At 43.2% G+C, this 27,032-nt stretch overlaps 1 protein-coding gene across 1 annotated transcript in view; it reads right to left on the bottom strand.

Annotated features, from left to right (window-relative positions):
- fam49bb (family with sequence similarity 49 member Bb) overlaps positions 1–27,032 on the bottom strand; it is a 35,365-nt gene that overhangs the window by 5,635 nt on the left and 2,698 nt on the right. Inside the window, exons 2-7 of the mRNA XM_020653803.3 lie at positions 18,895–18,973; positions 9,331–9,413; positions 8,053–8,174; positions 6,929–7,034; positions 2,409–2,548; positions 861–938 (exon numbers count right to left, since the gene is read on the bottom strand). Of these exons, the coding sequence (XP_020509459.1) occupies positions 861–938; positions 2,409–2,548; positions 6,929–7,034; positions 8,053–8,174; positions 9,331–9,403 (519 nt within the window). The 5' untranslated portion in view covers positions 9,404–9,413; positions 18,895–18,973. The remainder of the gene's footprint in view (positions 1–860; positions 939–2,408; positions 2,549–6,928; positions 7,035–8,052; positions 8,175–9,330; positions 9,414–18,894; positions 18,974–27,032) is intronic.

Genomic DNA, 27,032 nt, shown 5'->3' with positions numbered 1-27,032 from the left:
CTTTTTATTGCATGTAAGTTACCCCGGCAGATCTCTGACCTGAACATCGCTGTAGTTTTATTAATCTGATCAGGAGCTGTTAGCATGAAGACTGAAGGATGGACACGTTGTGGTGACAGGAAGTCTGCCTCTCATGCACTTTAAAAAAAATCATCTCACATGTCACTAAATTAACTTACTATGAAATAAAGCTATAGAGAATGAGCTGGGTTAAACTTGAACTGGTGACCTGATGTGTCATCAAAAATGTCAAACAGAGCAGGTAACCGTGTCTTTAATCATGAAGTTACACGAGGACAGAATGAAACCTAAAAAACAACAAACCTTTTTTTTTTTTAAATCCCTAACTGATTTTCTGGCCACTTGGGGGCAGCAGAGAGATGCTGCTAACACAACAATGACATATTATCTCCTTAAACAAGGCAGCTACTATCCAAAAAGTTTGCGAGAGCCACATGTAGCAGAAACGGAGAAAACTAGAGGTCCATATAAAACATTTGACTCTGAAGTTTCTAAACTCTCCCCCAATGTTTAGCTGCTGGCTGCCGGCTTTGTGTATCCCGCCTTCTGTAAATGTTAATAGCTCCGTTTGGTTGCCGCTGAGCGAAACAACTTTTTTTACTTCACAATGAGAAGCTGTTTATGTCTGCTGTATGAGACTTCAGCCCTGAAATAAGTTTTACGAGTGCCCGAGTTAGCTTTTTAGAAACACCTTTTATGTACCAGCTATGCTATTACTTATTTTTAATATAGACCTTTGTTTGACAACTGCTTTGAAATAGTTGATTATCTTTCTTTCTTTTGTATTCAAACTGAAGCATCCTCACCGCCCCGAGAGGAAAAGGACAAGATGTGCTCACCGGTACATTGTTGATCCGCATTCGACTCAAGGTTCTTCTGTAGTAGCTGAAGTCGTTCTGGATGGCAGGATTTGTCATCTGCAAAAGGAAAAAAACAACACAATTACATTTTAATGCGGGAAAGGGGGGGGGGGGGGGGGGGGGTGTTCTCTGCATGTCTGTAGGTGGCACTGCCTGCAGCGGGACATTCAGCTCTGGATATCAAACACGCCATCGTCATGACAGAATGCTTTAGCCAACAAGGCAGAAACGTAGCTTTGGGGGGAAATGGCATAAAAAGAAGAACACAGATACAATTACAAGTTTATTTTGCTGAACTGGATTTGAATCCTCTGACACTTATCCCCCTTCACATCCACATCCCCCTCAAGCTGTCAGGAGAAATTTGGTTATTTGGCTGTTGTAGTGGGATGTGCATTAGTACAGATTGTGACAACGGGGTCGACCACTAGAAGGCTGACAAAAAGGTAGAAAGGGTCTCATTAGGGAGAGGGCGGCTAGGACAAATGCTCACTTACTGTCTGGTATCATTTGAACTTCACGTAAATCTGCAGGAGTCGGCTAACTTTTAACAAAATAAGCATCACAGTGAAGCTGTCACTGACCCCTCAAACCCGAAGTTGACCAACCAGCGGGCTTCTTTCAAACGTCACCACCAGTGAGAGCTCATCATGTGGCTAATTATCCTCATCCCTGTATAAGCCTGTCACATTCAAAGCTGCACTGGCAGCATGCTAATCCTGCTACAATAGGCTGGTACTCTGTCTGCGTCCACTGTGTGCACCGAGAGAGACAGGCTGCTTCGACGGGGAGGGGCTGCACGCCGCGCACACACACACTTTAACTAGGTCAGAAGCCCATGCATGGGTGTGAAAGATTGATGAATAGGCCTGGCATGCCACCTTGCAACCCCCCCCACCTTCATGTTTCTTGCTTGCCAGCGTGGATAGTGGGCACTAATTGGGACGTCGCGGCAACTCGCCTGGGGGTGTCGGGGTGTAAAGTTTTTGTATCTCAGGAGTGAGGATGTTAAGGGGGAACCAGTTCACCCCCTGTCCAACCAGATAAATACTAACACGATTACTTTTTTGACAATGGGCGTTCGACCGACACCCATGCTTCCCCCCAGTGTTTTCTGGGTCGCACTAAAGCAATTAAAGGTGGAGGAATTCTTAAAATGTACTCCCTCAATCGTTTATTCTGCATTTTGCAGTAATCAGCTAAGGACCAGAACGATTTACAGAGTTCTCTCCCTGCCAACACCCTTATTAGCCATTCCACTGGCATCCACTGTATAATAAACAGCAGGGCAGTACCAGGATTCTAATTAAATGCTCATCATGCGCTCACTGGCTGCAGTCGGAAAAATCGCACGGACCTCGAAAAATCAATTTGAGGGCATCAGCACTTTGATGGGCTACAAAGAGGTCCGGTCTGCATCACAGGAGGAGAGTACAGAGTCTTTATCAACATCACAAGAGTCCAGTTTGGAGGTCTAAAAGAGGAGACTGACTCTTGGGGATGTGCAGGACGAATGAACAGACGTACTTTAAGCTCATCAAATCGCAGTGTGAAGTGCAGGATCTCTGCAAACTGCCGGGCCAGAGCCTGCTCCCGCTCCAGGTGCTGAGTGGGGTCGTCGTAAGTCTCACTGGTCAGAGCTCCCAGGAGGCTGTGCAGCGCCGCCTCTGCGAGGAGAAATGAGACACGACTGAGTTAGAGATGCAGCATGAAAACATGTTCTGTAAAAAGGACCCTGAATAAGACCTTGGGACACATGCTGACGTGTCTTCAATGTCAGCAGTGAAAGACGCTGAAACAAGTTTCACATTCAGTTTTTTGTCATTAAAAAGAGTCGAGTTAACAGCTTCAATATCAAAGACGCAAAGGTCATAAAGGTCAAGTGTTGTCTGCCAAATGGAGAAGAGACGGATATTCAGAAATTAAATTAGGGACAGTTAGTCAACTACTGAAACGATGGAGATTCAACTCACTATTCTTTCATCTCTGATACATTACTTATTTGATCAAAACATGTCACATTAATGTAAGAAAGAGCACGAGGTTAAGTCTCCAACTCTCCCGTTATTATCCGAGTAACAGGACACGCTCAAACGTTATTTTAGATTTGATATGAAGAGAATCACTCGTTGATTCTTTTCTACAAAGTGAATCGGACCTTCATAACTTGTCAATTATTCATCATGTGAGTAGATATAACTTCTAGAATATTTGGGTTCTGATGTTGGTCTGGTTTCTGTTCCGGTTGTTTCTCTGTTTGGGTTTTGTTATTGTTGTTGTGTCGAAGCACTTTGTAAACGCTTGTTTCTAAAATAGCTATACAAATTAAGTTTGAATATTGAATATTTGAGGGGAAAAAGATCATTAATAAGACTTTTCATTCCGCTCTGGGACTTTTTAGACAAACATTTTTGACTTTTTATTTACATTTTCTACACCAGAAATGATATACAGTAGCTTTGCACCTCTTTTCTCTGGTCCATAATTCAAAAGTGTCAGATTCATTTGAACATATAAGGAAGTAGATACAACTTTCTCTCACTAAATAATCTACTGATTGATGCTCAATGAAAACAATCTTTGTTTGGAGCCCACATGAACAATAATCAGGTACAAAAAGCATCCGTCAGTATTGTAGTCTGTGTGTTGGTGTTGAGGTGAATCATAAAGAAGCGGGAGCAGAAACATCCTGAAGACTAAAAACTGTTGTGAATGCATCTCTGATGTGTGTGAAATCAATATTGTTTATATTACCCTAAAACACAGCATGGCCCCCCGGGGGGGTTTTCAATTTGTTCAGTTTATGACACCCTGTAAGCTCAGGCACCTGATTCAGATATTTCACACAAAAATATTCAATGGGGGAAAAAGAAGAAGAAGAGAAACAAAAGTGTAAATTTACACGCTTAAAAAAAAAAACATCTCTTAAAGCGATCAGTCGGATGTGTGAGCGGTGTGTCAGCCAGCTGAAGCATCCTGATTAGGACAGATATTAGGGCAGCAGTGGTGTCCAAACTCCTCGGGGCATAATGCCAGTTTTTTTTAAGGGAGGAGGGGGTTGGAGGGAAGGTCCAGGGGGGCCAAGGGGTGCTCCCCCCCCCCCCCTCTCAGATGCAGATGAGACATGGGACTAATTATCTCATTGCCATGAAACGGGGAAGGGAGGGAGAGAGTGAAGGAACAGGATTCCATTCAAGCAGGATTACACTCATTGTTTTGACAGTCAGTAAATACAAAGCCTGTGCCATGGCTTGACAGAGCATACCCACATACCCAGAATTATGCATGCATGACGAGCACCGGCAGGGAAATGAGGGAAAGATTAAGTGAAATGTAGTGAACAAGTTCAGAGCAACAACAAAAAACACAAAAAAAAAAAATGATTTGACAAACATGTCTTGTTCAAACACACAGGTTTTGAAAAGGAGACAAAAAAACATAGAAGCTTTAAAGCCCAGAGGGAGATCGTATTTATAGATGCAGACGGTGTTTAGAATTCAGTCTAGACGCCGGAGAGAGGCTTCAGTAATGACATAACCCTGACGAGCGCCACGTCTGATGCAACAAGGCCACCGCGTGCTACCAAATGAGCGCGTTCTCTGAATGTATTCAGAGTGTACTTTAGGATTCTTTTTGATTACATATGATGATGAGCATGTCAACAGAAGCCAGAAGCAGCGCATTCAGGGCGCAGTGCACTTAAGATAATCATAAGGGGACTGTCAGAAGAGGACACAGCGCTGGCGGTGCAGTGCAGTAGATTGAGCACGTTTGCCATTCGGTAATGACTCCCATCTGCTTGGGCAGCGTTTGCAGCGCAGCAGCTGATTAAAAATGGCCTTAGTGGTGCACTTCTTCCTCCCCTCCCCTCCCCTCAGCGTCCCAGTCAAAACAGAGGTTAAGATGGAGCTGCTCGCAGGCCTTCAGATATGAGCCACTCTGCTATGTCGGGAAGTCGAGCAAGCGGGGCGGGGGGGGGGGCGGGGATGTCTGATCGCATCAGGTCATGGCAGAGCAGGCGAGCAGAATGCGGGCACGTAGGCGCTTTACTCGCAGGGAGAGAGAGATGGTCAGAGAATGGCGGGACTTCAGACTAGACAAGAGCCTACACTCTGTAACAGACCAGACCAGACCAGACTGTTTAACATTAATAAGACTAATAAGCAAAATTAATTCAAGGCATAAAGCAAGAATTTTTTTGTTTTGTTATTTGGGTATTAAGGCAACGGTTTTGATCATGAGACAACTGTTAATAACATAATTTACATCATTGATTCATTTTTTTTTTTTTAAATATATTTCTTGGGTCTCTTTGCCTTTATTAGATAGGACAGCTGAAGAGAGACAGGAAATGTTGGGAGGACAGAGAGAGAGGGATGACATGCAGCAAAGGGCTGAGGTCAGATTCGAACCCACGGTCGCTGCACTAAAGACTACAGCCTCCATACATGGGGCGCACATCATAACTGCTAGGCTAGCGGCGCCCCTCATTGATTCATTTTGAATCATTTATTTAGCAAAAATTACAATTTCAGAATTTCAAATGTCAGACCGTTGCTGCTATTCTCTGTTTTATAATACTGGTAAATTGAAAATGTAGGCTTCTTTGTCTGTTGTTTTAAAAAAGCCTGGAACATGGTCAATGTATTTATGTTATTAAGACAGTGGGGAGAAGTTTGCATGCAATGTTTGGTAGTTTAAAACAAGATACTGGGTACTTGTGCTTTTGTAACAGTGGTATCAAAACAGGTGTATGTATCATCTTATTTTACTAGAATCATATTGGAAGTTAAATAATCTGGTATCACAACAACTTGAATATGTTACATGAAAGATGTCACCTTTTATTCCAGGCAGACCCGAGCAGACAAAATCTAGTTCTGGCAGCAGAAGATAGACCTTCTTTCATGTAATATGCTTAGTTAATCATTTGATCATTGCTTTTCAGTTTTCCAGAAGTGTCAATCTAGTATCCATCTCCTGTTTCATAATGCTGTAAAATTCATACTCTGTGTTTATTTCTCCTAGATGGAACAAATGTAGCAGCATGAGCATATCACTTTGGATTCTCTTAGCTTTTGAAGCTTAAAAACATTTATTTTTCCGGTCAGCCATGTTCAATTTCAGTCAAATTTTGCTGTCAATGCAGAAATCAGTACTTGGAGCAGAATAAATCCATTCCTTCAATTCAAATGCAAAGCTGGTTGCATAATCTTGTCTCCATAATATCATGCTCGGTAGTCGTGCTCTGCAGATCGCTTCACCCGCGTGCAAGAAAAAGACTTCCAGCTTCATGCATATCAGTGCGGGACGGCGGGCTGCGAGGCCATCACGGCCCCTGAAGCATAAAGTCAAGGCAGAGAAGTAGAGCAGCAGCCGAGGATGGGAGGTGGCCTACTTTGTTACATAACAGCCATCGCCAGACGGCCTCCGCCCACCGCTTCCATTGACTACCTTCTCCACGCTGCCAGGATTACAGGGTAGAGGCTCCACCCCCCCCCCCCCCCCCCCCCCCCCCCTCGGCCTAAGGGTCATAAGCAGATAAGGGTGCAGTAAGCCTGCTCCCCCTGCCCCCCCTATATCCATGCTAATTAAACAACCTATATCCCCATCCTACACAGAGGTCAGCGTGCAGTGCAACGCAAGCAGCATGTGGAGAAATGCATCGCTAAGGGGGTCTGAGGCATGTTTATATAAGGCTGGGGTCTATGTTATATATATGTGTGTGTGTGTGTGTGTCGCATGTCTGTTGACTTTTGCAGCTCAGCGGTCAATAATTCAGATGCACATGCAAACAATTAAGGTCACGTACGGAGGTTATATGCAAGTGCTGTTGCTTAAAAAGACCTTTTACATTTAAGGGCGTCTGAGAGTCAGAGCTTTAGAATAAAATCTGCAGAAATTCTCACACATTGGGAGCTTTGCAGCGCCCGAGTCGCACGAAAACGATGGGTTGCATTTGAGCAAAATCTCCCAGGACACCTGAGGCTCGGTGTGATGATTGTTCCTGGCCTACATTTGAAAGGTGCGCGCAGACAGATCTGTACCTAATCTCTGGGAGAACTCGTAGAACTTCTTCAGCTTCCCCACCAAGGGGACCACCGCCGCCCACGCCTGCTCCTGTAACGCCTCGTCGTTGGGATTCTGGATTGCCTGGAAACAGAAACATTAAGAAACCTTTCAGTTTACAGCTTACAGTGGATGAAGTTCATTTTCATGGTTTTAATCACATTTTAATTCAATATTAAGACAACATATCTGTGTGTAGTGACCCACAGATACTCCACTGATTTGACTTATTAATGTTTGCTTACGAGTCTTACAGCATAATGCTTTTTATGGCTCATGTAAAATCTGATCAACCGTCCCAAATGACATCACTGGAGTAAGTGTCATTTTTGAAAGGTAGTCTTAAAATCTCTTTAAAAGCTTGAACTGAGAGTGACCTCAAAACTCACATCTGTCAAACAATACTCTTGAGTTACATTAGCTGCTACTAAAACAACACGTAATTCTGACACTGACTTGCATTATGGGTAATGTAGGCCCAGGTTTCAACAGGGAAAAGAAAAAGACAATATCTCAGGATGTGAAGTATTGATTTCCGTTTATAACCTGCATGCAGATTTCCAGACTGTGCTCCTGGGTTTCCATAACAGTTTCATTACTCACTAATATCTGAAGCGACAGAGGGCGTTTGACCGCACTGTTCACTAAATCACCGTTTTTCACTTTTGTTCTGTGTGAAACCAAAAAGTTCTGGTTGGGAATGTAATGTTTGGTTTTCCTTTGCCTGGTGGTTAAGTGTCTTGCCCAAGGACACATCCGACTGTGTCTGCAGTAGCTGGGGATCGAACCCCTAACCTTCAGGTTGAGAGACGACTGACTCTACCACTGAGCCACAGCCGTCCACTATTTACAGGCCAGCGCTGAAGACTAGAGAAGAGATGTCAGAATTTAGAGCGATCTGTCATTTTAATTTGCTGAAAAGGGTGATATCGCAAAATAGAAACAGGCAATGAGTAAATGATTATTAGATTTTTGAAACATCAGATCCAGTAATAGATAATCTCCTCTTGAGCTAATAAACCCAAAATAAAAGGTTAAACGCTCGCTTTGAGCCAACACAGCGTCCCTCTGAGCCGGTCCTGCACAGTTTCAAACAGTGTACCTCTCTGATCTCCTGCCCCGCTCCCTTGTACGCCTGCAGCTCATCCAGGATCCCCTTTGCGTCCTTTAGCACCACATCCACCTGCTCCCACACCTCCCGCTCCGCATCTGTGGGCTGGGCATCTGCAGAGAACAACAACAAACAAAAACAAGGTCAGGAGGGCAGAGACAGATTGGTAATCTAATCCTTATCAAAAACCGGCTTAACGTGCTATCAAAGAACTCGAGGAATTCTATAAAATCCCCTCATACGATTTTGAAGTTTAATAAGCATCTTCTAATTATGTAAATGAAAGCTCATTGAAATAATCTTCCAGCGCTTCCAGTTAAGATTGAACACCGCCCACTTTCCTGGCTGAGAGGAGGATAATGGAGCATGATAACAGAACACAAATGACACGGGTTAAGCCCCTTTGCAGATCCGTAACAACTGGATGTGAAAAGATGCTTCTGTTTGGGATTTTATTTTTTCATAATTATTTTGGTTGAGCGAAAGCAACACGGTGAACCTTCTCCACCACCTGAAGCGAGAACACCTTGCCAAGTGTGATGACTGTAAACTCCTGCTCCCCTGCAGGAGAAACACCTAAAACAGACCTCGTACCATACCGCCAACTACACTGCAGCACTTTACTCCATTTATCTTTCAGTCAGTTATCTTATTTGGAAAATGATTTTAAATTAAAAGCTCGCTGGCGTTTGAATTTAAAGTGTTTCAGCCTTTTAAGAAATGGCAAAATGTAGAGAAGCGTTAAGACGTGTTACATAAAGGGTTTTGTTCGAAAATATAATTGTGATCTTCTTTCATCTGAAAAAACTAAAAAAAAATCACCTAGAAACAGTGTGAGCTGAACAAGGCTTTGTTTTCTCTGAAGGTATGACTGAGTCTCTGGGTTTGCCAAGTGTGAGAACACTACAGTGCAGGATCAAGCTGAGTTGAGGGGCCTTAGGCTACACAGCAGCTGAACTTCAGTGCTTTATATCTAAAGGGGGGGCTGAGTGAGGGGGGGGAGGTTCTGCTGCAACTCTGCCCTGATTGATATTCTGAGCACATTCCAGCGTGCAAGAGGCAGGTTGATGGAGAGAGCTGAAGCTCTTTTGGTAAGATTTGGTTCTTTTGCCGCCGGGGAGAGCGTAGTGTGAAAGATAAGTAGAATGGGTGAGGAGATTTAAGAGTTCCAGAGTTGATAATGTTATGGTAAGATATTCATGTGATCGATATCAGGAGAGGGAGCCATGAAGTTTAAAAAAAAAAAAAAAAAAAAAAAAATACACTCACTTTCAAAATCGAGGAAAAAATTGGGCTCCTGTTCCAGATCTGTGCAAGTCAAAACTTTCAGTAGGTTCCCCATGTTAGGATACCTGTCGAGAGAAAGAGGAAATTCAGAAAATAAATCAATACATGAGAACAAAATGCAGCAGCAATGTGAGCAGGTGGTGACACTCGACTGTACACATGACATCTCAGCACCCTGCTCCTGCTCTGCTTCACTGGCCCAGCGCCCCACATGCTCCCCTTGGACCTCGATGTGTGTGTTTCCTGCACCCAGTCTCTCGACAGGCCAGATGTCAAACCAAAACGTCTCCAAAAATAAAATTCAGTTTGGGTTTTTTTTTTTTTCTTCTTGCTTTGTTAAGTTTCTTTCAGCAGTTACTGGCAGTAGTTTTCAAAGTTATCAACATCACAAGCCTCCGCAGAGAAATCCAATATGTTCTTATTTCATGCTCTAATCTACACATGATGCTTCTAAAAGAACATGTTTTATTACACATGAAAAGCAGATTATCAAATAGAAAACATAGTAAAAGTACCTTTTATAAAGTCTGTTAGAGTGAATGTGAGAGGCTTTGACTCGACTCTTATCTTCTCTGCAGAATCAGTGTCTGCAGGATGTGTAATGCAGCGTCTCAGTTATAGGAGCTGACACATAACATCAATATTTAAAATGCCTTAAGCACACCCAGTAACACAATGTAACATCTACTGCAACAGCTCAGACTACAGAGCATACTCTCTATAATATCATTTTATACTAATGCACTCAATGTGTCATGAAGGACTAAATGTAACCCCGGGAAAATGAGAAATCAAGTGCAAACAAAAAGTGATTAAGAAGCGGAATGTGAGAGTTAACTAATCAGTATTCATTCTGATGATTTATTCTTCATCTGAATTTTATCTTATAGTGAAGTTGTTAGGACTGTCTCGGGGATCGGCCTCTAAATGGTACAGTGGAATAATGATCTGCTAAAATGAAGACACACCTTTATAACAGGGCCAGACTGATATTAGGGAGAGAACAAATCTGACACAGATATATCAGCTAATATGTTTCTTAGCTCTATCTCCAATCTGTAGAGGTTTATTATGTTGTTTACTGGTTTTGTGAGTCATGAAAAGGCATCAGTATCAATTCCAGTCTGTTTTAAAACCAGTTAAAAATTCCTCACAGGAGCTTTTAACAACCATTAATGTGAAAGCGAGAGTGAACAACAGATGCACCATTTAACCTAGCTTCTTCCAGCTTTACCTCATAACATATGCCAGCCCCTCAGTACTCTTTAGCCCCGCCCTCCCATCCAAATATGATCATCTCTGGCTTCACGACTGACAGGACATAAAGACCAAACTCTCAACGTTAGTGTACAAACTATCCAATCATGTGCACATATACTGTAGATTACTCAACGTTCACCTCAGCTGTGACTTCTGCACTGAGCAGTGATAATATGCACAGCTCTGTTCTCATCTCACTCCAGGAAAGGGCTGATTTGTCTCTGCTGAAAAGGTCGACAGACATGACAAGTCTGAAATCTGTGGAGAGAAAGTGTTTTATCCCCGTAGACAGATTTAACCCTCTGTGACACGGGGGGAAGACACACCAGATGAACTCTGGAGTGTTGGTTCAGAACAGTGACATAGCTGCACTTGGGCAGACAGATGTCATTAGAGATGAGTGACAGGTTAAAGGCCGAAGTGACTGACTGATGACAGGAGAAATCATGGCATTGCAGGTAACACTGGGAGACAGGGAGGTGCTGCAGCCGAGCAAAGTACACACTCAGCAGTGAGGAGCAGAGGGTGGGATGGAGTTGTTTTAAAATGCAAGAGATGCAACGAGGAGGGGGGGGGGGGGGGGGGGGGGCGCAGTCAATGGGTCGAGGTGGAGTAGGGGTCGTGCATCTATGAATTCTTACACCTTGTAAAAGGGAAGCAGTGGGTCATGTCCTTACTTTCAAAGAGAGAACAAAAGTGATGAATAGGCATATTTTGCACAACTGTTACCAGGTACTCCGTCGACACAGACTATTAATAGTCTACCTGAGAGTCAACGCCTTTGACATGTAAATGCTTCCATCTCTCAACACACTGAAGAGACTCTGGAAGAACAAAGAGTCGACTTTTGAAGTCGTTTAAACACAATAATAAAGACAGAGAAGTCTCTGTTCTTAGCTCCTTAAATGTAGATATGTTCTGGTTTTCCTCGCCTTCCATTTCCATAAACTAATCTCTCCAGGTTTGTGACAAGACTTTAAGAGATGCCGCCTTTGATATTTTTTATTTAAGAAACTGATGAGCTGAGAGGTGCATTGAAAGAGTATTCAGAAAAAGAGGATCCTGCAAAATGATTATTTGCAATCCTTGACTTGAATGTGATCTAGAAATGCAATTAGACGGTGGGTATTGTGCTTTTTCTCCCTTTATAACTTAAGCAATTTACTCTACTTTATCCTCTTTAGCTTGCAAAGGGTCTTTTTCCCCCTTTTAAAAAAACTGTCTCTCACTCGACCTAGTGACCACCTGCAAAAACCCACCTGCCCTGTCCAGCCTCGTCTCCTTCCCTTCCTCTAATGTGACCTGAATGTCTGACTGTGCCAGCGCCGGCACCTCGCCGACTGTCAGAAAGCACCACCTGATCCAGCCTCAGAAGGGATGAGAACTGTCACTGCCCTTCACCCTGCTGGATGATGTGGGCACTGCCCATCAGCTGCAGGCCTCCTCTGGTCCTCTGCTGCCACCTCTCAGCCACTCGCAGACTGAGCCCGGCTGGCAGAGCTGCCAGGACTTGCAGCGCTGCAAACGCGGGTGCTGGCAGCCTAATGGGCCCAGTGCAGCTCCCTTGGGTTGCTTGAAACGAGGTCATTTTAAGGACGGGGATTTGCGTGGCCACATTTCAAAGTCCAGCTGAGGATCTTCAAGTGTACCAGAAAAGATCGGATTTTCTTTGTATGATTTACAGCTTTTTACATCATACGAGAAAACTTAAATTCTATCCTAAGAATTATAGAGAAACATTTACTAATTAACCAGTCCTAACTTTGGACTTCTTATACAGCAAACCCTGCCTTTAAGGATAAAACAATGTGTGTTTGTGAGAGTAGCTGGCTGCTGACTGATAGCAGAGTGAGAGGATGTATCAGAGAGAGACTTTGGAGCTGAAGTCCCCCCCTCTCTCAGTGGCTGTAGTAGCACCCAGTAGTTCAGGCATGTCCCGGGCAGCACAGAGAGCCCGACAGCGGCCTTGTTGTTGTTTTGAACCCCCCCACTGAGCCATCGCGTGCTCCCAGCGAGGGAGGGAGGGCTGCTTCTAAGGCCAGGGGCAGAATCTGACAAGCAGGAGCCCGCGCAGCTTTCTCATTGGCTGAGCCGATCTACCCAACAGCTCACTGTATCCATGGAGGCAAAAAAAATTTGGTGCCATTGAAAACACTGCAGCAGCCAATCGTAGGCGAGCTCCGGGTGAGGAGCGAGTACAGTAGTAGTAGGACTTGAAAGCACATGAATATATTAATACAGATGAGGTAATGCGCCAAAAACAGCGGATTAGCCGAGGAGTGAAGTCAACTGGAGATGATGGAGAAATATTTAATTCCACTACTGAGCACTTAGTGATTTAATGTGATTCGATTATTTTTTTTGTGTAGCTCAGCAAATTCTCATTATTTTAAAAAAGATTTTTAAAAATTTGAAGACAAAATAAATGATCAACTAAAGTAAATTAATATCAAATTCTAATCACAGCTCCATATGATGATTTATTTTGTCACTTGGCTATAAATAGAAATATCTGAAATAAAATGACAACATTTTTGCATTTACTCAACAAAACAAAAATCCCCATCTTAAATATTTGCAGATTGCAGATGGTGCAGTGAGGTTGAAGCTTATTTTGGTAACGACACCAAAACAGTGCCACGCCCATGCAGCAGCCTGACCTCTGGATGGCACTGCCTTTCACCGTCTCCACGCTTTCATCCCCTGCTTTTATTAAAAAGCGCTCAGAGAAGCAGGGCACCGATGAAACCGAGCACTGCGGCAACGTCCCACATAAAATAAAAAAAACAACAGCTCAGGGGCTGATGGCTGGCTAATGCACGGGAGGGATAGTGCTGACATTCCACTACTCGGGCTGCAGCGTGAGGAGCCACGTGCCCTGCTGCTTTACTATGATAGAAAAAAAAAACAACGCCCTCCCCTCCCCTCCCCTCCCTAACGGGGGCGCAGCATCACGTGGGCTCCGCCGTGGAGAGGCTGAGAGCTTGCCTGGGGTGTGGAGGAGGGGGGGGGGGGGTGTTTGTGTGGAGGCGGCGGGGTGTGTGTGTGTGTGTTTGTGTCTGAGAATATGTGGGTCTAAATTAGAAAAAAGCTCCTTCAATGTCGTCTATACGAGTAGTAAATAAAAAAAACATGGATTTGGGTAAGGATGCGTGCTGGTATTATTGCGTGCATGGAAGGGGAGGGATTGCGGAGCGTCACACTGCAGTAAAGGCGGGCAGAGCTCGGCAGCTTTAAACTTGACCTAGATTTCCCGGGTGACACGCCACATCGCATTAGCCCACTCGGTCAGACCTGGACCCGCCGGAGCTCGCTGACACTGGCCCGACTCGACAGGCAGAAAATGGGGGAGCACTTCCCAAATGGGACTGGCATGTGCCCCCTCCCCCCCACCCACCCCCCACTGGACTTCTCCTCACCCCCAGAACACGTCTGCCAACCCTGACAAGCCGACTATATGTGGCTTTTGAGGCACATGGCAATGAGGAGAAAAAACAGGGTTGGGGGGGGGGGTGCTGTTATTGGTTTGTTTACGGGGGTGAACTCGATTACCTCGTGGCCACGCCTCTGTTTTGTTGCCCCCATGTTGACATCAGATAATGCCCCCCTCACCCAGATTCTGGCAAATCAAAACAAACCTCACAGGGAGAATGAATGATTACAACTGAGGGCGATACTGGAGGTGAAATCAAGTATCAGCTGTCGCATCTTAGTCCTGAAACCTCACATGCAGCTCAATAACCCCACCCCCCACCCCCAAATCAAGACTCCTGTAAAAGCCCCCTGCATCAATTGACCACAGCTGTGATGAAGCCCGTCACCATGAATGGGAATGAACACATGAAACCGGCAGTTTGTCCGGAGGAGCAGATCAGAGGAGGATGAAAGCGGGGCGCGCTGCATCCTCAGCTAAGCCCCTTCTCTTTGGACAGCACCTGATGAAAGTTGGAAACCATGGCAACAGGCACGTACACAAGAGTCAGCTAAAACACTGGATCTGTTGAAATGGAGCTGTGTGAAGAGGCTCTCAGCACTGCTCTTCAGTCACGTCAATACGACACTTTAAAGCATCAAAAAACACACAGAGGGATGCTGACAGGCTGGGACCATGTTAATATCAGATCAATCCATCTAACTAGACTTCATACCAACTCCACATGGGCCTGTGTGATCAGCTCAAGTGAAGATGCTGCTCAATATCAAGTAAAAGCTGGAGATGTTTTACGTGAAATTAGTCTAAAGTGTCCAAAGAGCTCTTAAACCAGTTGATAGTGTTTCTACAGACTCGTTGATTCTCTGAAACATCTGCCTCACCAACCCTCCTTACCCTGCCCTTGAGAGTCCTCTGACTTCTTCCTCAGTTGTGTTAGGAAGTCACAAAGGGGGGGCATATTGACTCACTGTCATCTGTCTAAGCAAGCAGCACCTCCCTCAGGGGGGGGGGGGGGGGGGGGGAGGGGGGAAGCTACCTCCTAAACTCATGAAAAGTAAAGATCCCCCATTCTTCTCCAAAAAAAAAAAAAAAAAAAAAACAGCCTCGAAGCGTCGTTACTCGTCTGACCTTCTGACTGTGACTCACCGGCATCACTTGCTGCACCCTTAAAAATCACAATCTGTCCACACTCCTAAACATTTAGGAGCATCACACTTTAGTGAAGTGCATGTTGGTGTCAAATTAAAAACCTGATTTTCAAGCAGAAATACACGGAGCATCACTTTTAAAAAAAAATGTTTATCCTGCACCGTATTACTCTAACAGGATTTTGGGTGGGGCACAGAGGGGGTTTTAGGATGGATGATGAGCACCAGATTGAAGAGCATCGCCGTTTTTATTCTGTGAGCGAGGAGCGCCATCTGGAGGATGAAATGAACACAAGGAGCAGATGGTTGAGGGAAGACCACTCCCAAACCTTTTCTCATTCAGAAACAGTCACTTTTACAGCTGCAGTAGTGACTATTGTCTTTGCAAATAATCACTTCTCTCAGATTTCACAGATTTTCAGAGAAATATAGAATAGATAAATATAGAAAACAATTCTAACTCAGTTGGATAAGATAGATAGATAGATAGATAGAGATGCACAACTCTTGCCTAATGTTAGAGCGCCATCCAGTGTTCACAAGCAGCCACTTTGGAGTTCAAGCGTATTTGTGCAAAACATAATTCAAATGACATTTCTGCAGACTAAACGCAAATGCCACTTTTCATACACATCTTCCAGAGGGTGAGGCTCTCTAACGTCTGCAGAGGAATGACAGCAGCCGGACATGCTCCCTAAAGGAAACCTGGGCAGGAAGCTACACAGTGTCAGCCCTCCAGAGGCATCAATAATAGATAAGGGAGGAGAAGCTGGGAGCTTTTAGCTGACATAATAAGCCACTCTACATATCACACCCAATCAGACGTATCATCTCTGATGACCTGATCGGCGGGCGGGGTATGAGCGTCTTCCATCTGCTGAGTCAAGAGAGAAGCTACGAACACTGGCAAATTAAAAACTGTTGTTTTTTAGCAGGATAGTGTGTTTTCTTAAAAGTAGAAGGATTAAAGGAGCAGAACACTCAGAATATAATGCCCGTTAATCTCAACAATAAACAAAAGGCAATCCCTAATTCTACAGCTTCAATGTTACAGATTCACTCATATGTTTTCTGAGCCATCACTCATGTAAATAGGAACACACTACCAGGATTTCACCAGCAGGGGGCAGTGTTGGTCCAGATTTAACCATGGCAACAGGAGAACCAAGAAAAGCTTCACCTCAGGCTACTGTAGCACACCTCCCCTGTGGCTGAGCAAGGCTAATCCATCCTGAATATATTCACACAAAACTCGGCCCGCTGCATTAACTCGTCTCCTTTCTCCATTTATAATGCAACACTGCTCCCCTGTAACGGCGTGCTAGCTAAAATAGCATGCCATTCAGGGCTATTTCAGTGAATGGATTTGTGTCTTACTAAGGCAACTGCGGCAGCTTGACATTAGCCGACACACACACACACACACACGTTTCTCGCAGGGATACACTGACTTAGTGATCCTATATCTGAACCACCTGAGGCTTAGCTGTCAAAACGGCGCAGCATTCCAGCACCCCAGCTCAGCCAATCGAATGACGGCTGTGTGTCATGGTAACAGTCTCCAAGGAGACATGGAGGAAAATACAATAGGGATGGGCAGACTTGCAAGCAAATATAGTTCCTCTTTACCGTGGAGGAAAACACAAGCAGGAAATGAGTGAGAACCTGAATTTGAACTACACTTTGCTAAATTATACAGGCTTTGAAACGACCAAACACGGCAAAGTGACCGAAGAAACAAGTACTTTTACTAGAAATGATGCGTTGTGCGTGGAAGCTGGCAGTCTGTCGTGAGAGCAGACGCCGGGCAGTGACCCTGCGCCCTGTGGTTACATAAACACTACAGCCTCTCAGCGAGACAGCGGCAGGAAGCTGGGAGCACCTGCATTACTCAACTGCTTTTTATGGCCCACAATGCACTTCATTTCCTCAGCCAGTGTTACACATACACCCACAGCACGGCACATTAACAGTGTAAGAGTCATAGGTGCGCCACAGGCAGGCTTATATAATGACGTGTCTGTATCTCTGCAGCAGACTACAACAGCTGAAAAACTGAATCCCTGATCAGTTTCACAGCGCCTTAATTTAGGGTGACGGGTTCTAAACAAGTTTATCTTGGTGAGAGTTCATGTTCCCCTTGCTAAGGGATTAAATATACAGAATAATTTTCTGCAGAGAGACACTATCTGTGAATCTTAAGTGTGATTATGTAAGTGAATGCATCGGCGCCCCTTCATTATTCTGTCTTTTATGAGGATGTGAGGGTCACAGAGGGGACAGTTAGATCCAGAGCCAGCTGAGGCACAACATCCACAGAGAGCGAGGTAACGTTCATAACATTCAAACTTTAAGCCAAAAGTGTCCCAGATACATTTTTATTCCCCTTTTTGAAAAAAAAATGTGACCTATCTATTTTTTTGGAGCCTGAAAATGGAAGGAGCTGCATTTCCTGCGAGCTATACCAAATGTAAACAGAGGATTTAACACGTCTCAGTTACTCGCTATTTTTACACAAGGGCTGTAAGTCTCTTCCTCCTACCTATTCTGAGACCACATTTACATGGAAATCACCTCAAGTGGAAAGAAAGCAAGAAAATAAACTGAGTCAACTGCCATTTAAAGAAATGCCTCCGTTCCATCAAAGCCCTTCTAGCATGCAGCGTGACCCAAATTGCTTTGAAACAAAAGGGGAGAAATCCACGCACACCAACAGGCTTAGACGTCGAATACTTTTCATTCAAATGAGGATCAGATATGAATTTGGCCCTTGGATAGACATAAAAAGGACAAGTAAACAAATAGCTGTAGATAAGCAGATGGTAATCTGGAGGAGAGAATGAACGTTTATAGAGTGGAAAAAGAACCAACTGTAAAACTTTGCATTGATAAAAATCAGATTCACATGTTTCCAGGTGTGTTTAAATATAACCAGATCTTTATGTACATTAAAGGAGCTATTATTAGCTTTATTATTTTTGTGACCTTTATCATTGTGGAGGCAGCTTTAGTGTGTGCAGCACTGAAGTCCATGACACACTTCCCTTTGGGACACAATAAAGTGTACCGATGTATCATACTGTAACAAGACTACACCAAGAGATGAACAATGACCAATAAACATTCACAAATTCAACTTGACTTGGCTATATTTACGTTAGTATGTATAGCAATATAAATGACTATTATAGGTGTCAGTTTTTTTGCTATAAATTCTCTCAAACTGATTCATAACTGAATGAAAAGGTCGATTGATGACCACACTCAAGGTACATGATTCATCTTGGAGTTCATTTTTTATTAAAGTCAAACATTTTAGGATGGTTTTGATGCTGATGAGAACTCTCAAGAACAGCTGTCGATGTTGTGTTTTGCCTCTGGTCACTTCCTGTTAGCACATGTGGTCACTTCCTGTCAGCACCTGTGTGTCCGCTCAGACTTAAAGCTGTTTGTTTTTCTCCTCTCTAGATGTTCGCTTGTGTTGTTCTGACTCTCTGATGTGCGTCACCTTTGGATAAAAGTGTCTGCTTAATGAATTGTAGAAACAACAATCGTCTTCTTCTTCTTCTTTTACCGTTGTTGCCAAAACATTATTCCACTCATTGAGAAAACACTGTGCGGATCACTCAACAGTTAAAAATAATTAGTTTCAGCCTTAGGTGAATCCTTTGAAAACAACTCTCTCCCGAGTGTCTCGGTTCTTACCAGCAGTGGACTGTCAGGAGCAGGGAGGCCCGGCCTGGCAGGTGGCCCCGGGTCACAGTCCTCCAGCAGAGGTCAGCCTCTGAAACACAGGTAACAAAACACCACATGTGATTATCTCATCGAAAGGATAAACAAGTTAGTTTCAAAGATTCTTTAATATCTTTAATATGCGCGGACAGATAGAAATAAGCTGTAACACTACTACACAAAATAAAAACTTCTTATCTTAAAATACTAAATGGAATCTCCTGCAGCTTTCAGTTTGAAACACGTGAGAACTTTACTTTCTTTTTGGCATTTGCGATTGAAACAAACCCGTGAGATACCTTCACTGGAGCACACTTCACACAGACAGACTTTGAGAACAGGAACATTACCATAGAGGTTACAGAAAGCCTGTCAAGTGTGCAATAAAAAAAAAGCTGTCCTCATGTCCTATTTCCTTGTGAAATATGAGCTAATTGCAGATTTAAAAAAAAAAAAAAAAAAAAAAAAAAACGTGGCACAAATAGACAACACACACACAAAAAAAAAACACACCACTTCCTATTGTGCAACACTTCCTCTGATTCACTTCAGGTTTTCTACAATGCTCCCTGCTTCATCCTGTGAAAGCTCTGCAACACAACACACTTCATTCAGTGGAAGCTTCAGATCTCTAAAAACATGCAGAGGCAAGTGATCAATTTGTGATAAAACTGATTTATCCCAAAACACACAGATGCAACACAGAGTCTATTAAAGCCACAAGTTTGTTTCACTAGCCCCGGCTGAAAGTACGAGCTCAGCAGACTGTGACACCATTAGGACCACGGCATTTCTCTCTCCGCCAGCCTGCATACAAACGCACGGAAATAGTGCATTTGTAGTTGGTCATGCATGAGTGTGATCTGACTTCAAACCTTGAAACTTCAAAAACCCACAAACGGATAAGAGCGTCTGCAGCGAGATTGGTCTGAGAAACAAACAAGAAAAAGAAGCACCCTGGGTGAAATAAGAAAAACAAACAATGAGTGTAACGATCCTTCATTCTGACAGTGGAATCCTTCATGAAAACACAGCACGGCTGGCTCGTAACCCAATAGAGCTGACATGTCACAGGGGGCAGTGTGGGGGACATCTGTGGCGGAGCATCATTGGAGTCAGCTGTGCATCATGCCTACAGCTGGGGGCCACGCCATACGGCCAAATCATCCCTTGAATGAGCACAAGAGGTTACAGGGGTGACAGTCAGACCTAGAGTATGTGGAGCAGTACTTCACTAAACTATGGACTGTGTACGCTGTATAAGAAATTACCTCGCCACATTTTACCAACAGGAAGCTTGTTGTTCTTCTCAATTTAAAAAAAAGCTATTGCATGTAGCTAACATTAGCATGCCAATAGGCTCACAATGATAGTGTGATCATACTCTTTTTTTTTTTAGCAGGAATAATGTATAACATGCTTACTATCCTGTTAAAGGTTAACTGGATAGTTAACCTAAACCTAAACATTGTTAGTTCAACCTCTGGAGACCATGAACGTCTGCACCAAGTGTTACACCAGTTTATCCAATAGTTGTCAGCCTGCTGGTGGCGCTACAGAGAAGGAAGTGGATTTTTAAAGTCAATAGGTTTCATCCTCTGGGGGGGTATACATGGCTGCACCAATTTTTACACCGATCCACTTGATGATTGTTGAGAAATTTCAGTCCTGAACCAAAGTAGTGGACCATCAAACAAACCGACTACTGTAAGCTGCTGCTGCTAGCATGCTAAAGGACGGAAAAAAGCTCGGATTAGTAACTACTAGCACACTAAGTCTGAGGCGATTTGATAAACAACTTGAATAATGTTGCGAATACTTCCAGTCCAAATAGTTTGACGTTGAATTATTAACAAGACTTTGACAAACAACAGTCATCACTGCTGTTCTATTCAAACCCCCGTTATGCTAGGCTTACGCAGGACCAAAGTCTACAGTCATTCATCTCAGCGCTACTGTGGGGGAAAAGACTCACATGATGAGATCATTCAGAAGTGAGTGTGTGTGTGTGTGTGTGTGTGTGTGTGTTGCCCTCAAGCAACCATTTAATCAATTGGAAAAACTACAGTCCACTTAATCAGTGTCACTGTGGGGGTTTAGTGTTGTGTGTTAAACAGTTACCAAAGATGCGTCACATGAGGAGCTCTTTATCCTGACAAAAACTTGAATGAAGTCATTAAAAAAAAAAAACAGTCACACCATGAGAAGAGATGAGTAATGGCAGCAAGTTAGTGTTTAACAATCGTGAGAGTCAAAAGTCTGAAACGACAAATACTCCTCGCCTTTTCAAACCCATATTTTCTAGTTTTGATTTGTTACTTTAAATGAACAGAAGCTACACAGCAGACGTCGACATCGACATCTAAGAGGGAAACATGCTGTTCACAGCGCCATGGACACGTTACATCTTCAGTAGCAGCATTAAGTCAGCATTTTGTTTTGTTTGAGTTGACTCCACCACATGAAGGGGTCAATGCATGTGAGCCATGTGTGGGCCAGCTGTAAACAGTGTGTGTGCTAAACGTGACTGTAGAGCCAGAGAGCTGATCAATAGGATCCATAAGGGGAGTACGTCCCCTTGTCACACACTATACATCACATTATATACCCCTAACAGGCAGTTTATCAAACTAACTTTATGAACACACCCTTATCCAATCAACCAGGGACTTATCTCCATCATTTAGTTGTTAAAAAGAGATTGTAAAGTCTGAATTTAATTCATCTGAGGCCCATAGTCGTCACAAGTCGTCACAATAGCAGGATTTTTAACTTTGATAAGATACTAATAAAAGTCTAAAGCCTTTTAGGGTACCATGGCAAGAAAAACAGAAGTCTTATTCACCTAATATTAAGAAATGTATTGCTTAAAGTACTTAATAATTACAAGTAAACTCTTTCACACCGTCTGACTTGCACACATACATTGGCAATGTTTTTTGTAGTGAAATGTTGCCAAGAAAACCCCGTACAAATGACGGGCGTACAGGTCACGTGGAGAGGAAATCCTCAAAGCGAATCGTCAAAACTAAATGTGTGTTGAGGACTCATTGATCTCTGCAGGATTCAGAATGTGTACAGCATGTCAGGTAGTTAAGATCCACCATGAAACCAGAGTCTGACACATACAGCAACAGTACAGCAGCTTTACGTAGCAGTTCCAGCTTCCTTATGCAGCAGTCTTTAACCTCCTGTGTTTCCATGGCAACAATAAACATGTCGTGCATGAGAGTGGGAGACCAAAAAAACAATTCATCATTATCAATTTCTCAGAAATCTATTGCGGAGAGCGCAAAACCGACGCCAAACAGCCAGTACAACCCTCCTCACTCCTCGTTATCCCACAAAAAGATCCCACATTTTTTAAATATGATGCACCATGACAACCGTATTTTACAGAGGACTTTACACTGAGTAGTAGTCCGCTGATTTAAGGTGTAACTTGCCTACGTCGGAACCATCTCAGCTGGCAGATATCCTGAAATGTTAGATGTGCATAAACTTCTTTCTATTACGTTCAAACCATGCTACGTCTGAACTGACACATATCTGGTGCAATCCAGAAGTTTTTTACTTTTTGACACTATTAATCATTAAAATACAGAGACTGCATCGTTTTAAACCACTTGGTATTGAAAAGCATTGGACAGTCTGGACTCGCTGTTGTGCAGTAGGTGAAGTGTTTTTCCAAGATTAACAATCCATCCTGAGTAGGTTAGTGATTTTTATTTTTTTGCAATTTTGATTGATACTTGAAGAACCCTTCTGTGAACTTCTACAATTCTACAATTCACTTAGCAGACGCTTTTATCCAAAGTGACGTACATCAGAGCGTAAGTACAACACAAGCAAGGATCTAGAAAAAAAAGGAATAATGTCAGTAAGAGCAAACGATCAGCTTTGAGTCTGATTGGTCACACAGGTGCTGACAGGAAGTGAACAGAGGCAAAGCACAACATTGAGGGCAGTTCTTGAAAGCTCTAATCAGTATAGAAACCATCTTATAAGTCGTCGTTATCAAAGAAAAACAATCGTGACAACCATCATCATCATCAATAATATGGAGACCATCATCATTAAGTTAGTAGGTATTCATGAAAGAGCTGGGTCTTTAGCTTTTTCTTAAAGGTGACGAGGGACTCTGCAGATCGAATGGAGTTTGGAAGTTCATTCCACCCACGACCCACTATCAATATCTACTCAAAGCAAGTTTCGATTCACCCACCTAGCTGAGAAGAACTTAGTGGTAGAGCTACTAGAAAAGTCAGTAGAGTTTATCCATGAGTGTATTATGTCAATAGTTATTTAAGTATTCATATAAAGTGTTTTTGTAATAGTTGAAGTTGTGAACTGCACCTTTAAGACGGACTGTGTAGCTAAGTTACCAGTGGAGCGACATCACAAGATGTGTTGTCTTTGAAGTTAGTTTGAGTGGAGCTTCTGTCATGGACGGATGCCTGCAACCGAGCTCCTACTTTCCTTTTGCCTCTCAACCTTAACAGTAACCTGAGGGTTTGTGTGGACGTGATTTTGCATGTATGAAAACACAGCAGCCGTACAACCAGGCTTTGTAAGGTTGATGTGTAGTTTGTAACAAACAACGGGCATTGTGGGAAACCCAGACTCGTGTGGTTGTGGACTTTTGGCTGACTTAATGTCACCAACGCTCTCCAGACAACGTTAACCAAGAGTCACCGACCCAAACTATTCCAGTTTGTAATATATCAAGTATGGACCAGAATCTATGGAGCAACTACTAGCTATAAAAAGAATGACACCCAGATCATGCAGTATGCAAATAAGGAGAGAGAACGTCTTACTTTAAGTGGAGAAGATGCAAATGAGCAGCTGATTACGTGGCCTTGGTGTTTCAAAACTCAAGACCATTAGAGTGATGAAATGAATGCACAGGCAGGCAGTCAGGGTAAAAAGTAGGACGGTATATTTAGAGGTTGGAGACATCAGAGGAGGCAGCAGGATTGATGCGGGGGCAGCAAGGAAACTGTTCCATGCAAAATCTGAATTAACAACACCAGCATGCTGATCTGCCATCTGTGGCGACTCCCCCTGCTCCATGTGTCCACTGACATGTGGGCGCCCACAAGAGGATCTCGAGTCCGCCTAGTTTAACATACTGTAATAAAATGATTGCTGCCCCCTCATTCAGGCGGGAAGGATCATTTTTACTAATATTTTCGTAATGGAGAAAGACAAATGTCTTATAGTGGCTGTAAAGTATATTTCTTTAATACCAAAGCGTTGGAGATTTCTACTGTGTGTCTTCTTTAGATTTTCTCAAATCTGAGCCCAGTGGGGTTTTCTGAGCATGTCTGAAAGGTGTGGGGGCAGGGTCACACAAAGTGACAGCTTTTTCTCTTTAGAATAGACCTTGTTATTTATAACCCTGTGTGGAGAGATTCAATGCAAAGTCCACTACGTTCTTTTCTCCACATTTTCTCTGAGGATGCTGCTGCACACATAGACTGCCTGCAGGAGGAAGGGGTGGGGGGGGGGGGGATATATGTGATGGCTCCCTTTTCTCATTATGTGCCTGCTCAGGTCTTCAGATAAGCCAACATCACAGGACGGATGTGAGAAAGTTGAGAGGAATGCTCGAGTCTACCAGCCCAGCCTGAGCTGCGGATCAAAAAAAAACTGGCACACGTTCTGACTCACACACATCAGAGACACACATCAAGAGTACACTACCAGCTGCCCCTGAAGGCTAACAGCACAAACCATCGAAATGAGGAGGACCTAACGAACAGTTGGCTTGTGTTAATCAACAAACTGTTCAATAAAAAAGAGCAGACAGCCACAGAGATGCTTTAAATCCTGCTACTTTAAAGTCATTTGTAGAATCAGCATATCGTGATATCTTCTCTCTTTTAGGTCAGCCATGTTCAGAAAAAGGCCTGCTCAGAAGGGGGGGGGGGCATAGTCAGCCTTTCCTCCTGAGTGACTCAAGTATGTCATCATTGGAACCATGATCTGCTCATGGACAAGAGCAGGCATGCAACAGCGTGTGTACTCAGCATGCAAACGAGATTAGGACAGAGAAGTCCACGCAAACTCGTATTTCTCAATCCATCATCGAGTGATAAAGTTACACTACATGAAGCTTTTGTAGTCGTAGGTTAAGTATCTAAACTGCATACATCACAACAATAAGGAGAAAGTGTTGCTGAAGTCACCAGCTCTGTAGGATTAAGCCGTGTCATGATAATGGTGTTAGAGCAGAATGCTGAGCAGGCCGAATCACTTAGAGGAAGTTAATCCAAATAACTGAACAAACAGCAGCAAGCTACAGAGAGGGATCAATACAGCTCTGCATAAAGCCAAGACAGCAGCACCTGACCTGCTGCCTGCAGCATGAATCATAAATAATAAACTGTATCAATAATACTGCATTCAAGTCCTCAAAGCATTTTCCCAGTGTATGAAGTGGGAAAGTTATCCCTCTGACTTGTGTTTTCACAAGCTTCGATTTGTCATGTCGAAACAACAGACATGTTTTATATTACTGAGAAGAACTCTAATATACGTCACTTTACTTATTTCTGAAGATGTATTTGTGGGCTTTTTATGTTTTTATTGAGAGACGGGACAGAGTGGAGAGAGTAGAAATCAGAGAGCGAGAGCAAGACTAACCACTAGGCCACCGGAGCCCCGTCCTCAGACTTCCAAGTAGTTGTTATGACTAGAGCCCAACCGATTAATCAGCCAGCCGATAATATTGGCCGATATTAGCATTTCAAGAGATTATCGGTATCTGCTCATTTTTTCGCAGGTATGCGCTGCGATGTTTCTAAATTTATTCACGTATACTGTATGTGCAGTAACGTTCCAGTTGAGGGGCCATCTGGTCTACGTTACATTGTGTATATGTTAAGTGTTTGAAACCCGGATTTGAGGGATGAATGCAAATACATGTCTATATCTGTCTTTCTCTACAGATCGAACATTGATCCAAGAACGATATAAACCAACATGTCCGATTTTTTATCTTCCTAAAATCGATATCGGCCCCTAACGTCCCATATCGGTCGAAGTTATGACTTTATGGATCATTTTTAGAAACTTTTCCAATTATTCTGCTACAAAATGAATGAAAATTGTAAGCACACGGTGACGGCACTGTACATTTTTTTTTTTAAGTAAATCAAGTTTTGGAGAAGACTCTGTTGTTGTAGAGGTGTTGGTTGTTTTTGCTCTCTAAAGCGTCTTTGGATTGGATGAGATACAACGAGAGAACATAAAGAGTTAATGTCCTCCCACCAGAAGAAACCACAAACACAACCAACATAAACACAACCAAACTTAAACCAGTGCTTACGGAGCTTTAATGGGCAAATCAGACATTTGTATTTCAGTATGTTTCTGTTTTAAGGTAAAGGTATCACGAAGCTGATATTAAAAAGTCCCTGTGGTGATGTTATCTGTCCTTCCTTCACTTTACAACAATAGCAGATGAGACGTGTGGTATGACTGGAGTGAACCTCATACCGAGAATAACTGCAGAAACCCAACCTGGGACCAGCCGCTCTGTGACACTGGGTGTGTTTAAGGGGAGAGGCCTCCAGACCCCTTATGACTTATGACATACCAGACAAGTCAAACATGTAGGAATCTGTGTTTTTCTATATTCATGTGAGAACAGTTCTCCAAACATATCTCCTGGACTGTTAAATGTAGCTGTATGAGTCTGAAAAAAAGTCTCTGCCCTAAAGGTCCTCGAAGGACTCCTGGAAAAATGATGAATAATTAAAATAACTACCACTACACTCACTCTGCCGCTGCATGTGTTATCATCCGATCTGCAGTGTCTACAGTTGTCTGAACCAGACAATACATTTGCTGGAGATGGTGTGTGGTCAGTAGACTTTGCAAGAAGTAGGGCAGGACTAAAAGAGAAACTCAAGTTTGGATTTTAGCGCTTTAGATTAGAACAGTGAAGAGACTATTTTGTTCATATCCTTAACTTCTCTGTGCCCATGATGCAAACTAAGGTGGTCAACCTTTTCTATACGTCCATACTTTTTGAAATCCTGCATTTTAAAACGATACAATATCTGTTGTTTTGATAATGGATTGACAGCTTTAAAAGGACT

Source organism: Labrus bergylta, chromosome 20 (assembly GCF_963930695.1).
Source record: "Labrus bergylta chromosome 20, fLabBer1.1, whole genome shotgun sequence".
Lineage (NCBI taxonomy): Eukaryota > Metazoa > Chordata > Actinopteri > Labriformes > Labridae > Labrus > Labrus bergylta.
The sequence above is the reverse complement of the archived record's forward strand: the minus strand, read 5'-3'. Positions and strand labels throughout refer to the sequence as shown.